The sequence below is a fragment of the Mustela nivalis genome (assembly GCF_964662115.1).
Source record: "Mustela nivalis genome assembly, chromosome: 13".
NCBI classification, from domain to species: Eukaryota; Metazoa; Chordata; class Mammalia; order Carnivora; family Mustelidae; genus Mustela; species Mustela nivalis.
Genome location: NC_139032.1, coordinates 79,456,819 through 79,473,931, shown reverse-complemented (window position 1 = coordinate 79,473,931; position 17,113 = coordinate 79,456,819). Strand labels below are relative to the sequence as shown.

Sequence of the window (17,113 nt, the reverse complement as noted above, 5' to 3'; positions counted from 1 at the left end):
GCAGCTGGGCCCTGTGGAGAGGTGAACGGGAGGCCACAAAGAACAGCGGCTGTTAGCAGTCTAGTTTTGTGTCTTCTGAAGTTGGCAGAGTGGATTTTCCCCTCGTCAAGCTGGGAACTGAGGGCAAAGAAAGGTATTATTCCAGTCGCTTGGTGAGTTGTGGTACGTTTGCAGAATGGCAGTGTTTACTCCTGGACCCCATTGTTGGCTTTCACTGTGGGACTGAAACTGATGTCCTAGGCATCATTCCCTAGGTGGGAAGAATATAGATACTTTCCGCGTCTTTACCCTTGAAAGAGAAGAATTCTTAGATCATGTTGAATGGACATAGATATGTAGAGTTTTGCTTTATGAGCTAATGACAAAAAAAAAGCAATCATTTGTAAAGTTGACCTTTATTAGTCACTTATTTGAGACAAACACATAGTTCTGAATTACCATGAGCCAGAGTGATTTTTTTCAAGCCCTCCCGAACAGCAAGATGGGAGGAAGCTTGTATTTATTGAACGGCAGTCATGTCAGCCCCCCAGGTAGGCGCTTTCTTATTTAATCCTCAAAATCACCTGGAAAGGTGCTCTTGAACATGTGTCCGTGGATGAGGAATTGAGGCTCGAAGAGGCTGCTGTGACTGAGCGGACGGTCCGAGGACGCAGACGGTGTTGCTCCGAGGTGAGGCCGTTGCACAGGCCCGCACCGTTGCACCTTAGTTCTCGTGTCCTTCCTCACCCAAGAAACCGCCCACCTTCTGCGCAGCTGTCATGTGACCCTTACATGTGTGCTCACCAGCAGAAGGGGTCAGCAGTCCCATGTACTGTCCTCTTCAGGGAAGGGGAACACGCTGAACTGAAGGGTCAGCACCTTCGCCAGGCCACGCTGGGGCCAGGCGACTGTGGCTGTGGTTAACAGGAGCTGTGTTTTCCTTAATTTGTGTTTTGCTCTGGAAAAGACATGTGGTGTCAGGAGGTAGTTTTGTGTAATAGAGCATGGGCTTTGAGGGCAGACTGTGTTTGAGTCCGAAACCTTCCCTGTTTAACTTGGCGATCTGAGTTTGGTTCCCCTGTAAACGAGGAGGTGTGTCTGTTTGTCTGGAGATGGCGAGGAGCAGTTAACTTATTAAAAACACCTAGTGCAGTGACTGACAGGTCACAGACCCTCCATAAATGGTCTTTAGGATTATGATTACTCCCTGACCTTTCGGTCGAGAGGAGAGACCCCTGTTTTGGTGTTCCCGTGTTACAGTTTCTTTTTTGTTCTTCACGAGAATTTGCAGTAGGTGTGCTGGCCCTTGGAGCACTTGTTTCTATAATTCAGAATAATGTTTTTGAAGAATGTATGGAAACTAATTGTCCTCTTGAGTTCTTGCCAGTCTGTACTGTAATTGGGGGCTTTATAAGGTTAAGAATATTGCAGAAGAACCTTTGTTCCAGCATTTGTTGGCTGTTTTGAAATCGGAGAAGTGACCTTGCAGACGTCCAATTTTTCTAGAAGTATGTATACTTGTATAGCTGCAGGCTTTTAAAAATTGTGCTCTATCATTTTTCCAATTAGTGTTAAGGTCACAAAAATTCAATTCTAAAATGGTGCAAGCATTTTCTCTCTTCCCCTCCCCCTGCTTTTATCAGATACGATTCATTAGTTCAGTCCCAAGCCCGGGAGCTCTCCCTTCAAAGACAGCAGATTAAGGATAGCCACGGCATCTGTGTCATCTACCGGCAACATATGAATGCCATGATCACGGCGTTCGAGCAGTTGCTTCAGGCCAGCGACGTGGATCACTCCGTGGCCGAGGGGTTCCAGGAGCAGCTGAATCAATGTGCGGAGCTGCTCGAGAAATTGGAAAAGCTGTTTCTCAACGGTAAGTGGGGCAAGGGATTGCAAGTCTTAAGACCCTTCATTTATTCATCTAGGACTTCTTTTGGAGGGGCCCGGGAGGAGCCGACTCCTCGGCAGCACTTATTTTACCTCTGCTCTGATGAGGTGACAGCAGGACCACGCCGGCTGCTCTTCCTTCCAGTGACGCTTCCATGGGCTTGATGGTCTCCCCTGTTTAAACCCAGGCTCCGGTTGGTGAGGCACAGGAGTGAGGCCAGCTCGGAGGCACCGCCCCTGGCACCTGCCTCGTGCCCTAGGTTGCTCTTAATTTAAGAGAAGGTGGAAATCTTTTTCTTTCTTTCTTTCTTTCTTTTTTTTTTTTTTTTGTTGGGGGAGAGGTGCTAAGAACTAAGTTTTAAATGTTGGCAAGACTCAGCAAAACGAGCAAACAAAAAACCCCAGGTGTTTATGGGTGAAAAAAATATTTTCAAGGGTCAGAGGTGGTTAGAAGAAGGATGAAAGAGAACCTTTGTTAAACAGTTGCTGTGTGCTAGGTACTTTGGTAGATGTTATCGCATTTAAATAAAAAATACAATCATTTGCAATTTTTTTTGAGACTAGAATGAAGAATTCTTTTATACTGTTTACTTCATTAGTTTTGCCATATTTGCTTTGTCATTTTCTCTTTCTTTCTGTGTATTCAGATCTTCCTTGATTTATGATGGGATTATATTCCAATAGACCCATCATAAAATTGAAAACATCGTAAGTCTAAAGTGTGTTTAACACACCTAACCTACCCACCATCATAGCTTAGCCCACCCTACCATAAACGTGCTCAGAACCCTCACAGCAGCCTACAGTTGGGTGATACCCTCCTACAGAGCTGCTTTTATAATAAAATATTGACTGTCTCATGTTCTGCATTGAAGGCTGTACTGAAAGTGAGAAGCAGAATGGCCGCTTGGGTCCAAGATGGTTGTATCCATTATGACCCTCGTGATGGTACGGCTCACTGGGAGCTGTGGCTCGCAGCCACTGCCAGGATCGCAAGGGACAGTCGTACTGCATTATCTCTAGCCCAGGAAAAGATGGAAATTCAGAATTTAAAATACAGTCTCTACTGGATGCCTGTTGCTTTCACACCATCCTAAAGTTGAAAATTGCAAATTGCACCATTATAAGTCAGGGACCATCTGTACACACAATTTATTATTATTGTTATTTAAAGATTTTATTTTTAACTAATCTCTACACTCAGCGTGGGGTTCAAACCTCATGACCCTGAGATCAACAGTCACACGCTCCACCAACTGAGCCAGCCAGGCACCCCTCTAAGCACCCAACATTATCATTATTATTATTATTATTATTATTATTACGCAGAAACCCACCATTATTATCACTGTCATCATCATCATCGTTGTCAACCCTCCAAGGGTGGATTGGCGATATCATGTCCCTTTTCCCCTCCCCCTAGAAGTATCAGAGTGTGTGGCGCCTCAAACTGAGGACACTCTTTTATATAGCCACAGCACCATTATTAAACCCATGACATAGGGTTGTTATATCATATACAGTCTACATTAAAATTTCACTAATTGATTCAGTAATGTCTTATGAGTCTTATTCCTGATTCCGATCCAGGACCCACTCCCCACATTACATTTAGTTGTTGTGTGTCTTTGGTTGTCTTTAACCTTCTTTTTCATGATGAGGACCTGTTTAAAGAGTTCAGGCCACTGCCCCAATTTAGGATTATCTGTTGTTTCTTTTGGGATTAGTTTAGATAAATTCAGTGAGACTAGTTATGTGGTTTTGGCAAGAATGCTGCATTAAGTATTCTGTTCTCTTGGTATCGTGTTTATGACGCGCGTGCCATCGGTTTGTGCTGTTGTTGGTGAAAATAATTTTTTTTTAAAGATTTTATTTATTTATTTGACAGATAGAGATCACAAGTAGGCAGAGAGGCAGGCAGAGAGAGAGAGAGGAGGAAGCAGGCTCCCCGCTGAGCAGAGAGCCCCATGCGGGGCTCGATCCCAGGACCCTGAGACCATGACCTGAGCTGAAGGCAGAGGCTTTAACCCACTGAGCCACCCAGGCACGCCGGTGAAAATAATTTTGATCACTTGGGTTGAGGTGATGTGTGTCCGGTTTCTCTGCTATAAATGACAGTATTTTCCTGTGTGATATAAAAGTAATCAGTGGGGCGTACTATGTGATCCTGTAAGCATCTGTCTCCTCTTCAGACGTTTACCTGAGTTTTCCTGGACTTTCCTTGTCTCTGCTGTCACTACGCTGCTGGCAATGTGGTGATCTTTTTCCTCATACCATCATTCCTTCTTCATTTTTTTATCAGGTGGCATCTGCTGGAAGGATGAACTCTCCCTTTTTGTTTATATGTTTGTTGCTTGTTTATATTTGTTTATTAATGTCGACTTGTAGCTTCTTATTTTATTCAATAGACTATATTTCATTCCATCATTCTACTGATGCTCAAATTGTTTGAGATTTGAAGAGTGGTAATTCCTTTTGACGGGTCTCCATCTTCTTGGGGAGCACGTCTGTACTTTCTGGAACAAAAAAAGATGTTCCAGCCTCACTGATACTGTCCCTGCCCTGAATTAGCCATTTCTCCAGGGAGCCCTGGTTCATCTTCTTTCTTTCTTTGTCAAAGATTCTTCTCCCTGCAATGGGAAGGGCCTCTATTTTTTTTTTTGTTGTTGTTGTTATTTTTCTAAAAAGATTTTATTTATTTGTTTGACAGAGAGAGAGAGATAGTGAGAGAGGGAATACAGGCAGGGGGAGTGGGAGAGGGAGAAGCAGGCTTCCCATTGAGCAGGGAGCCCAATGCAGGGCTTGATCCCAGGACTCTGGGATCATACCTGAGCCACCCAGGTGCCCCCTGGTTCATCTGAAAGGGGCGTGCTATTTAAAAACTGATTTGGTGCTGGGTGTTTTTGCCCATTAGCAGGCAGCACTAAGATATATCTCACATGCATACATACATATAGGTAATTTATTTAAAAAATTACTGTTTCACAGTAGGTGCCTCCAATTCCAGACCAACCCACTGTGTCCTTTCGTGGTATTTCTGCTTCCACGTTATTCCCCATCTCCAGCCGTGAGGGTCCCGGTGCTCACTACATCAGTGTACCCGCTCCTGTGTTCACGTCTTTGTGATACACACAAATAGGTCCGGAACGGCCCTCTCCATACCACTGAGAGAAGCAGACCTATGAAAACATCATGATTTGTTTGTAGTTCTTTTATTTATTTTTTTTATTTTAAAGATTTTATTTATGTACTTGAAGGAGAGAGAGAGCATAAGCAGGGGCAGCGGCAGGCAGAGGGAGAGGGAGAAGCAGGCTCCCCCCTGAGCAGGGAGCCTGACGTGGAGCTCGATCCCAGGACCCTGGGATCATGACCCAAACCTAAGGCAGACATTGAACCAACTGAGCCACCCAGGCGCCCCATAGTTCTTCTAGTTTTTAGGCTAAGGGTATATAGTCCGATATTAAATTTAAAAGTTCCTTGGCTTCATTCTTTCTACAGTGTTGATATGTGATTCACTTGAAATGTAATTATATTTACTTAGTTCTCCTTGTGCTTAATGTTAGGCTTCCCCTCCCCCATTTTTCTGATTTAATTTTATTTTTTGAATAAAATGAAAAATATGAAAGTAGTTCCAAAGTTAAAACTTTATCCATTTAAATTGCCTATATGAAGTCTTTATTTTTGTCTCTCTCCTTTATATCCATCAGTATGCTTTCCAGCCCCCCTTTCTCTCTCAAAGCTCCTGGAATTGGGCTTTCAGACATCCCAGCCTCTCCAGGGAGACGGCATGTGCCCAAGGGCCTGACACCTGCCACTTTGCTGAACCTGGCCATTGGTTTTGGGCTGCACCTCCCTCACCTTGACAGTAGAATTGGATGTGGTCAGTCCTCTCCCTCCTGGGGGACATGCTTTCTCCCTGGATTTCTAAGTGGTTACCACCCAGTATTCCTCCCACCCACTCCCTGCCCCTTCGAGGCTCTGCCCTCAGTGTGTGTTGTAAATCTGACCAACTCGCACCACCTCATTGCTGCCATGGCTCTGGTTTGCTGCAGTCTCCTCTTGTGGGTTACTATAGTCCTTGCCCCCCTGGGGGTCCGGGTCCCCCCCCCCCCATGTCCTGCCGTGGCCCCTTCCTGCACAATAGAGTGATCTTTTCAAAATGTAAGTCAGGTCATGTTCCTTCTGCTCGAGATCAGAGGCTTTCCTTGGTGAGCTGTAAGAGCTAGATCACGAGCACGAAGCCTCGACTCAGTGCTGGGTGCATGGCTCCCAGGTGCTCTGCACTTGCCAGTGTCTCTACCTGTTGTGAGTCTCTACTTGTCCTTACAACAACCTGTTTTACTGGAGGAACTTGGCCTTACGGAGGAATATCAGTTGCCTAAAGTTACAACCGACTTGGCAAAACCAAGGTTTGACCTTAGTTCTTCTGTCTTCATACATTACAAAACAGATGGCTCGTGAGGGTCCACATATGTTCAACTTAATTCCAAGATGGAACGTGGGATAGTCTGGGCTTCTGGGCCCAGGGAATGTTTCCCAAGTTTTCTGCGGAACCCAGCAGCTTAGGCCTGTTGCAGACTTGTTGTCCTAGTCCAGCTGCCCCGGACCTCGAGGCCCAAGGACACAGGGACAGGTGACTTTTCCCAGCTTTGTGAAATCCACTTTCTCCTGACTAAGAGTTTCCAAAAAAGCTAGTTTTTATTTTAATATTGGAGAAATAACTGGGTCCTCAAGATAGAGCTGTATCTTCCTGGCCTGAGGCATTTTCTGTCTGTCTCTCTCTCTTCTTCCTACAAACCCTCAACCAGGGCCTGAGGAAGTGGGAGGCTGAGCGAGAGAGAGTGCCTCTGGCACCGGCTGCCCTCCCTCCCTCATCCAACTGCCCCCCCCCTTGATATGTTTTTTACTTATTTACCTTGACAAGCCCAAAGAGATCTCAATTCTTGTTTCCTGCGGGTTCTGGAAGCAGAAGCATTTCAGGCTTCGCAGACAACACAAATATAGAACTTTATTTTCTTGTACAAAAGGCATAAAAGTCTCAGGTACCTCACGACAACTCCTATTCTTAGAGAATAAAATGTAACAGAGGTGGGTCTCTTTTTTGGATGCTATCTAAGGGGTTTGGCTTCTGAATTATGAAAGGAGCTTATTGTAGAATAGTTTTATATTTGAGGCGGTTGCATAGCATGAGTTCTTAAAAATTTTAAATATAGACTTTTTTTTTCTTAATACAAAGCAGTACATGTTTATTGTGGAATAACAGATAAGCAAATACTCCTATAGTTGCATTATTTATACAGCAAAAATGAACACCCTGGAGTTTATACTTCCAGATCTTTTTTATATGTATGTGTATTTTTTGTAGAACCAGAATTGCTTGCAACCTTCCCCTTTGTTCAGCTGTAGATAATAAATACTAACCTACATTGTAATTTTTAGTGGCTGCAGAACATTCTTCTGTATGAACGTACTATAATTTACTTAATCATTCCCCATTAGGTGGACATTCAGGGTGTTTCCAGTTTGGGGCTATTAAAAGAACAGTGTCTTGGAATCTTTGTACGTATCCTTGCTTTCCTTTAATAATGTTTACTTGGTAGAACCCAGGAAGTAGGATGATAGTGTGCTTTCCCCCTCTTCGTCAGGACCAGAGCTGGGATCTTTTCTAGCTTTGCAGGCTAGGGATTTCGCTAGGGTCCAGAATCCTGCAAGATTTTCTGAGTGCCTTTTTTCAGGGAGGGGACCTATAACTCAGATTCCTGAAGTGCGCTGGGACCCAAAGCAGATCGAGAGCTGGTGTTGCAGTCCCATGGTGTCCTTGTTCCTGGTGCCTCCCGAGGCCAGTAGCATAAGTCAGGAATACTGTGTGCTCCTCGGGTATTTCTGAGTCGGCACTGGGGAGGGTACCGAGGAGGTTGTGAGGTGGTCTCTTTCCCCCATGAGCTCACCACATGTGTCAGGGTGTAGCCACATGGGTAGAGGACAGTTGTGAGGGTCCTTGACTCTCCTGTGCCTGCGGGGATGAACCTACACCATGCATTTCTTCCAAGGCCTTCTATAGTCTGCCTTGTACCACTCACTCCCCGCTCAGCGAGAATGACGGTGATGATGATGGAGAAGTGGTGAGGAAGGCTGGGCTTTATAGGCTGTGCGTTCTGTGTTGGGTATGTTCTCAGCCTATGAGTAGCTACTACTTATCACCTTCATTGAATGAATGAGGAACTGAGAAGGGAAGTTACTTGCTCGAGGTCACCCAAGGAGTGGCCAAGTCTGGGTTTGAGCCCAGGCAGTTTGCTTCCACAGCCTAGCCTCCTGACCGCCTTGATGTGGTGCCTCTCACACTCCTGCCTGTTTGGGCATCCAAGCTGGTACTTCTCTGTTGCAAGCCTTGCTTGCATTTCCCCACTTCCGGGATTTTGCTCAAACCAGTCCCTTTTCTAGAAGGTTTGTACTTTCTCTTCTCTTCTAGGAATTCTGTTCATCCTCTAGGAAGCTTTTTTTGTTCACCTCAAGTAGATGCAAAACTCTTTGTTTTGTTTTTTATTCTGGGTTGGTTGTAGCTTGCCTATGACGGTCGTGTCTGGCCTCGTGATGGACACTCTTTGCTGGGTGGAAAGAACAGAATCTTTGGAGCCAGAAAGACTTGAGTTCAAATCCCAGCTTTATGCTTCTCGTACCCTCTTAATGGTCACATTTCCTGTGGGAGGGAATAGTACCTATCTTGCCCAGTTATTTGTGAGGATTAAATGAGATTATTTGAAGTGTGGTATCCCGTCTAACCATTCTTGGGAGCACAGGGGGTGACAGCAATGAAGCCTTGTGGGCACATTGTATTTCTTCAGGGCATAGACTCCTGGAAGATGGAGGCCTTGTTTTGTCCTGGCTCCCAAACTAAGCTGGGGCCGTACTTGTAGTGTTCAGTCAGGATGATAGTTTTATGTGGTTTGGATCTTACTCTCGGGAGCCCTTTGATTCAGCATCCTCTGACTCTGTCTGGCCCGCGTAGTGGGGGCTCGGAATGAGGCGCCCCTGAGCTCCGAAGGGAAGGCTTCCAGGAGGAAAGGGTATTAGAGCTCAACCTTCCCTATTGCAAATCACCGGGGAAGGGTATTTTAGGAGTGGTAAAGGGGGCGTGCGAAGTATAATTAGCATGGTAGGCAGGCGATCAGAGAAAATGGAAGCTCTTTCCTAAGTATCCATAGACTCAGCCCTCCATGTGGCCCCTTAGCAGCTTCGTATTTTTATGCAGCAGTTCTTTCCTGCCTCAGACACGTGTCCCTGGTCACCTCCTCTAAATTGTCCCGGGTGGTCCAGGCTGGCTCACGTTCCTTTCCTCTGCAGGCCTTCCCATGGCCTACCCTGTCACCCCTTGTGACAGCCGTGTAGTGTCATTTGTCTTTTGGGTCCCTCATCCCCCCGCAGCTGTGAACTCACTGAGGTTACGATGGAGCCTCGCCCGTCCCTTACCCTCAGCATCAGGCACAGGCATCTGGGAGGAACTGCAAATTCGTTCTACAAATGACTAGTGGATGCAAAGGGAGGAATATTTGGGTCACATAGGAGATGCCAGGCTATGATATGAGAACTGGGTTCTGTACGGTTGGTGGATTTGGAATGAGGGGGACTGTTTCAAAAGAGGCTTTTCAAACAGAGGCAGTGTTCGGGATGGATCAGTGCAGGGAGGAGGAAGGGCCGACCGGTTACAAGACTGTCGCGCAGGATAGTTCTCTTGCTGGTTCCGGTATGGATCGGATAACTAGAAGGCTTTTTGTTTGAAAGGATGAAGTTCCCCCTCCACCTGTCACTGCCACCTACTCTACAGCCTTTCAGGGTAGTGGTAAGATTTGCCTGAAAGATGGGAGCAGCGCCTTCATGACATGCTTCCTAAGCTTCCTGAATAGGCTGACAGATGGTACCCTGTCACCTGTGTGAAGGCAGTTTCCACCATGGAATTCAGTGCATCGCTTGTCATGATGGCCTTGTGAGTCCCACACTAACAATTTGTCATTTGGCTTTAAAGCATTCCGTCGTGGCAGGGGAATGGGCAGAATATAATTGTGGAGTCATTAGCAGCTCCGCACAGGATGTCCTGTTCGAAGACAGAGAAGCCCGGGCTTTGGATGGCCTCAGGGCATTTCCTTCTCTGGTCGTGGATTTTGTTAGGAATCGAAGAGAGGTTTTTGTGATAGGTACACGATGAATTTATGGTCAGGAGTCCCAGAGTGCTTAGAGCGTGCCCCAGAGCAGTGATCCCCTAGCCGGTGAAGTTGCTGAGGTGTGTGTCCGTCCTCCGAAAGCTCGCTGGTCTGCTGCAGCAGGAGACGATGCTGTCATATGCATGGCTGGTGCGTGTGGACTCCTGAGCCCTCTGGAGGGCTGGGCTGGGCAGATGGCCCATCGTCAGGGTGGCAGCTGAATGTTGGGGAGCAGCCCCGTGCAGGTGCGAGATGGAAAGTGCTGAGCTGTTCTAACAACAGTTGTCTCTGCCTGTTCACGGTGGTCTTGAGGCCTGGGACTTCCAGTCAGTGTCTGGGAAATTGCCCCAGGCAGATGGCGATTTCCCCTCTTGAGTGTAGAGGACACAGGCGTGGAGCCCCTCCATGCAGTAGAGGGCCTATCACCCTCCCCCTGCCTTCTGGGGTGTTAGAATGTCGTGGTGTTTTTGGTCAGGATGTAACCAAGAGGATCGAGACCTAGATTTGTGGTGGAGCTAGCTCTGGAGTGTCTCCAGATCCCTTGCTTAGCTGGAGCTTACAGTGAAGTAGGTGATGGGATGTCGGAGGAAGAGAGGGGACACGGCAGACCTCTTGGATTTCCGCTTCACTGTTAAACGGAGATCCTGACGCTGTGCCAGTGGGATCGATGTGAGGCCAGAGGACGTTGTCATCATCATACTTGGGGCCTGGCACCTGATCTCCGGGGCCCCGTGTGACTTCTTCCTGGTGCCTGCCAGTGCCCTGCAGTGGCAGGTGATGTTCAAGCCCTCGGGATGTCTCACTGGCTCTCTCTGCCCACTGTTGTCCTGCTGGGGTGTTGAGGGAGCCCCAATAGCAGCACCTCCTAGCCCCGGGGAGCACACATGTGGGGTCCACGAGACACAAGGCAAATGCGTGAGTCTCTGGTGCTCTTTTCCTCCGCGCTGTGATGTTCAAGAACTTTCCCTTTTCGGAGTAGTTTTGAAAATGGAATGTGTGGGTGCCGTTTAATTATAGTCTCATTTTTCAAGTGCAGCTCGAGAAGGGTTTGTTTTTTTCTTTAGCCACGCGTTAGCTTCTTCAAAGAGCTCATCCCAGTCTGCAATTTCCAGAGTTCTGAAGTATTTTTAACATGAAGTTGTTAGTCTCTTTGAAACCTGGGCTCCTGTGTTTCCTTTCAAACAGCAAAGCCTGCCGTGGAGGAGAGAGCAGTGCATCTTTTGCCCACTTACGTTCTCAGCTTTATTTTGTTTTCTTTCGCCATTTCTCGTCGTCCCTCCCCTGCCTCAGGCCCTGGCTTATTCATCTGTACTCATAGACTCCTCTTCCTGCTAATCCCACTTCTGAGAGTCTCTCCTTAGGAAATCATTTACATGCAGATAACGCTGTATGTACAAAGATGTTTATTTCATTGACTTATAAAAGTGAAAAATTGGAGATGACCTACATGTCCAATAGGGGACTGGCAGAAACTACGGTACATGCCTCCCTGCAGTGGAATAGTAATGCAGTCCTTCCAAATTAGGTTTCCAAGGCAAAACTCGGTAAGAAGCGTCCTTGGAATGAAATACGAAGGGAAAAGATGAAGCCACGTACAGTGTCACCCATGCCAAAATGCACGGAGGAAAGAACGGAAGGAAATCCATACCTGTCCGGACTGAGGACGTGTTCTGTCACGTTCTTTTCCTTGTTCGTTACCCATTTCCTGTAACAAGCGTGTATTCTGTTAGTATCTGAGTTTTTAGAGGTGGGAAAAGAACCTGCACCTAGCAGCACCTTGGGGATGGGTTCTTAGATTCAGGCCTGTCCCCTCCCTCCTAGAACTGCTGCCAGAGCCGGGCTGAAGGAGCAGCCGCTGGTCTGAGTGGGTTCTCGGTGATCCTCCTTTAAATTTCCAGGATTGTTATGAAGAGTATTTAAGCAAATGGAATGGGGCCTCTGCAAGTGTATCAGCAAGAAATTATTAGGGAATACCGGGTTTTATTCTTTCTCTCTTTCTTTTCTCAAATTTTTAAAATTAACATATAATGTATTATTTGTCCCAGAGGTACAGTGTTTGTTTATTTTTAACGTCTTCCTCCTTGATGTTCTGTCTGCTCCCAGGGAAATCCGCTGAAGTGGACAAGAGTCCCCAGAACGAAGCGACGGAGAGGTGAGCGTCTGGCATGGGGGAGAAGCTTGTGGGGTGGGTTTGTCCACTGGGTGTGGCGGCTCCCTCCTGGTCGGCTGGTTTCCCACTGCTCGTGGGTAAGGCACACCCTTAGGAAACTGGCCGCGGCCGTGCACAAGCAGGCGTTTGCTCCGTGTACCCTGCAGCCTTCATTCAGTTGTTTTGGGCCATTCCTGACGTCGGTCTGCCTGGTACTTTGACGAGGATGACACGTTCCTCCTGTTGGCTCGTGGGCCCTTCAGGATCAATTTCAGATGCCTTAGCCTGAGCTTTGAGGCCCTGCTCAGTCCGACCCATCTTTCTTTCTCTCGTGTTCTCATGCTTCAGTCTTACCTGACTTTTTACTGTTCTGCAGCCTGTGCCTGACTTCTTCCTGCTGTAGTTTGAAAATCCTTTTTCAGAGTCCATTGATATAGCAGTGAACCTGGCTCTCCCCAACATCCCCGTCTCTCTTCTGCATTCCAGGATCAGTTATTTTTCCTGTAGTACTTGGCATGTTGTTACATTACAGCACTTAGCACATGGCGTTGTAGTACGCCCTGCATTTGTCTTTCCACTCGCAGACTTCCTCGACAGAGGAAAGGAGCTAGCGTGAACGGTGGGTGTTGGTGTGTGTCGGTTGCTACCCTAGGCATTCACATGCATCCTTGCTGACACTACCATGCAAGCACTGTTCCCATTTTACGGCAAGGGTCGGAATTGCATGCTTGCCATTAAGAAGCAGAGCTGGGGTTTGAACTTGAATCTGTCAGACTCTGTTCTCTTATTATTGTTGTATATTACCTTTTGAGAACAAAGACTGTGTCTTGAATATCTCTATACCTGCTTCTGCCTTAATTATTTGGCTCATAGTTAGAATTCAAAAACTGTTGATGGAATAAATGTGTTGTGTACTTCCTTAGTTTGCCTTGATGGCCTACAGGAAATGTCAAGGTCTCGCCCCCTCTGGTTCCTTGTTTAAAGGTTCTGACCGTTGGGAGTGCTACGGGTATTTCCCTCCTCTTTGGAGCAGCAGACCTTTGGGCTTCTGGAGGTCAAATAAAGAGACAGAGACCAGAGTTTTGGACTTTCTTGGCATCACGAAGGCCACAGCATCATAGAGTAAGCAGGTGGGGACACATCCCAGCTTACCAGAGGACATTTCAATCAGAGCATCTGTACGTTCAGAAGAAGCACTCCTTTCCCACCGCAGTGTTTTCACAGATCCCTCCCCGTTCAGCCCTCTACTTCCATCCTCCTAATAATGGATCGCATCTCAGTGGCGGGCTGTGGAGAGGGCAAGCAAGGCCTCCCAGAGTGCAGACAGTCTTAACTGAGATCTAAAGGGTGAGAGGCCCGGGGCAGGGATTGTCGGAGAGTGTGTATGAGGCAAGAGTGCAGGGAACTTGAGGGTTGAGGCTGGAGAGGCAGAGGGGACTGTGCTGGGCTGGTCCTCAGATTCTGTGTTAGGAGTCCAAATTCTGTACTATGGGAAGAGGGGGGTCTTTGAAGGAGAATAAGCTGGGGCCAGACAAAATCAGATTTGCTGTCGTGAAAGACGACCGTGGTTGCTTGGAGAGGAGGCTGGAAGGAGGCAGGGAGTCTGCTTCAGTCTTCCTCAGCCATGTGTCACCCTTCCCATCCCTGACAGGTTGGTTTCTTTTCCTTCTGTTCTGCCTTTTTCCGCTGTAGGCTTAGCACTCACACGGGTCACTCCTAAGCTAATTAAATGGGTGCCCTTGGCCCATTCGGCACTTTTGCAAGGCAGCGGCAAGCCCGTGCATCCATCACACTGTCTGAGTGAAGTTGCATCTGGTGTTTACCTGTTAATGAATGCGTTGCAGCTTTGGAGTCCTTTGCTCTTGTCTGAGCTCATGAATAATGAGACAAGAAGTAATAGGAAAAAGTAGAAGGAAAAAAAGAGCTTAAATTAAGGAGCTTATCTATAATGGAGATTCATGTGGGCTTTTCACCCAGTTCAGGGTGTTTTTCCTTATGGTTCAGGTGGCTCTTGGGAAATACAGGTTAATCAGATGATTGCCAGAGTGGTGGCATTGGACCTGCATGGGGGCCCTGAGGGTTTTAAGATTTTTAAACCCATAAGGCCGCTTCATGGGTTTGGGTTGGCCTCCCGCATTCTCCTAGGGCTGCAGAGACAGACAAACCTGGGCTCAAGTGGTGAGACTGTGGGCAAGCTTGTGCCTCAGGCTCCCCGAGTCTGCAGGATAGTCCTCTCTAGCTCAAAGGGTCTCTATGGGGACTGAGTAAGACTGTATGTCTAACACGCCCAGTACAGAGTGGGCACTGACTCGTGCTCTTGCGGAGGGCCCCTCCCCATGAGTCAGACAGTGGCTTCCCCATCTTCACTGGCTCCAGACTCAAGCCCACTGAGCGCTTTTTGGTTTTAGAGTGTCCTCCCTAAAAAAATGCTCTGGAGAAACAAAAGGGCTCCAAAACAAAGTTGCAAATACGGGGAGATTACAAAGGGCCAAGTAACCTTAAGTGTTCCCAAGTCCTGGTCCTGGCTTGGGATCTTAGTGTGGGGAACAATTTCTCTCTCAATCCCGATGGTGAAGGTTGGAAGAAGACGGTATCACCTACCAGCACATCCTCCCTGAGTCTCCTGAGCCATCTGCCTCTCATGCGTTATCCGACTATGAAATGTCCGAGAAGTCGTCCGTCCTCTCACAAGACCAGAAGCAAGACAGCGAGACCGGGAAGACCTCGGTAGTGACGAACCATTTTTCTCAAGGTAAGCTAAGCTTTGCTCAGCATTTTAGAGGCGGCCAAGGCTTCCTGGTCTAAACAGTAATTTGCCATCTTGCCTGAGTAAGCAGAGTGTAGTGACATTTGAATATTCGTCTGATGGAGGGAGATCCTGGCAGGGCCAGAGCTGGTCATTCAGACTCTAATTTATCACTGGGGAAAGCTGCGGTTGTTGAAAGTGTTGGTGATTGGGGAAGAGTCATTTTTATTTCTCAATGATGACTTATTATGTGATTCGCCATTTCCTTGCTCTTCTAACAGTGGCAGAAACCAGACTGGCAGACCCTGAGATTCTGTGTCTATTCCAAGTCTGGTTAGTTTCCCGTTTTTCCCTTCAGGCTCTTCTGAGACCCTGTCACTTTGAAGACCCCTGCTTGGAATTGTACAGCTGCCCCAGTTACCTAACCACCCACTGTCCCCCTGAACCCCTGTTAGGGTATTTTGTAATTCTAGTGATCTGCAGTGTTTCCCTTCAGGGTGTGACCTTTTGTCCACTGGGTCAGCCCCTTCGTCCTGCCACTGACCTTGGGCCATGGGCTCAGTTGGCAGCATCAGCCTCCGGAACCTCCACATGCCCCTGAGCTCTCCTTTACCTCCTCTGTATTTGTAGTTTCGATTACCTCCTGTTGGGGTATTAGGTATGAGGTATTGGATTGGCGAATGTTTCCTAGGAAAGGGCAGATAGTAAATATTTTGGGCTTTGTGGAACATATGGTCTTTGTTGTAATTACTCAATCCTGTTGTTGTAGCAGAAGGCAGCCGTAGACAAAATGTAAGTGAATGAGTGTGGCTCTGTTCCAAGAAACTGTTATTTACCAAAATAGGTGGTGGGTGGGTTTGACCCAGGAGCTGTGGTTTTCTGACCCCTGGTATAGATTCTGGACCTTAGCTGACATCCTCTGGTCTCTCCTTTCTTCCAGTGGTTATGCATGCAAGGCAGCCAGAATGGATCCAGAGCACAAGTCAGACGCCGGCACCTCCTTTCTAAACACTTTTTTTTTTTTTTAAAGATTTTATTTATTTATTTGACAGAGATCACAAGTAGGCAGAGAGGCAGGCAGAGAGAGAGAGAGGAGAAAGCAGGCTCCCCGCTGAGCAGAGAGCCCGATGTGGGGCTCGATCCCAGGACCCTGGGATCATGATCCGAGCCAAAGGCAGAGCTTTAACCCACTGAGCCACCCAGGCGCCCCTCTAAACGCTTTTTGTTGACACCTGATCACATAGAACTTGTTTTCAAAAATTCAAAGTCTGTTTTAGCAACAACTCCCCACTTTGTTTCAGATGAACTTTATATGGAGGCCTAATATGTAATTAAGATATGGGTGAGACTTTGTCCTCTACAGCGGCTCCTGAGGCTCCTCTGGGACACCCTGGGACTGGAGGAGCACAGTTTGAAAATACTCAGAGCAACAAATACCCGTGTTTCATAGAAGTGCGGTGTTAGCCGGGCTCCTCACCTAGATTTGCTTTCTTTGGGTTTCTGGCTGTATCCTTGTGTGATTTCTGTGAGTTTCTACGTACTAGGTTTCTCTCGGTTATTTCAGGCTCTTTGATCTGCCTTCTCCTCATGTGGGTCAGACCCATGAGTTGTTTTCCTGTCCTTAGCTGCACTTCCTTCTGCACTGTATCAGCCTGGCAAGGAATTCAGTCCATTTCCAAGAACCCCTGAGACTCTTTTTTGTGGGAGGAACACCTTTGATTGAGGGCTGGAGGAATTACAAGGGCGTGAGGGTCAACAGTACAGCAAGCCAGATCACTTAATGGGAATATGTGGGACCCCTGTTCTTTCAGACCCTTCTGCTACAGTTTGGGCACCTCGCTCTCGGTTTCTTTTGTCAGCCTCTCTTTGTTCTACCCTCCCACATGTCTGCCACGCCAGTCTTGGTTTATTTCTAATACAGAACCTTTTAGGCATCTCCTTATGTCTTATGATTCTGGGGACTCATGACCTTGGGCTTGTCACGCCCTCCTTGTGCATTAGCAGGCACTTTCCCTGGGGGGGCAGTGCTCTGGAGCCATTCTTTTTTTTTTTTTTTAAAGATTTTTATTTATTTATTTGACAGACAGAGATCACAAGTAGGCAGAGAGGCAGGCAGAGAGAGAGAGAGAGAGGGAAGCAGGCTTCCTGCGGAGC

At 47.3% G+C, this 17,113-nt stretch overlaps 1 protein-coding gene across 12 annotated transcripts in view; it reads left to right on the top strand.

The window, feature by feature from the left end:
* The window catches only part of CDK5RAP2 (CDK5 regulatory subunit associated protein 2), a 169,251-nt gene that overhangs the window by 123,200 nt on the left and 28,938 nt on the right, over nucleotides 1-17,113 (top strand). For all 12 annotated transcript variants that reach the window (XM_082694995.1, XM_082694991.1, XM_082694990.1 and 9 more), the window contains 3 exons: nucleotides 1,623-1,855; nucleotides 12,168-12,216; nucleotides 14,790-14,965. In XM_082694995.1, coding sequence (XP_082551121.1) covers nucleotides 1,623-1,855; nucleotides 12,168-12,216; nucleotides 14,790-14,965 — 458 coding nt within the window. The remainder of the gene's footprint in view (nucleotides 1-1,622; nucleotides 1,856-12,167; nucleotides 12,217-14,789; nucleotides 14,966-17,113) is intronic.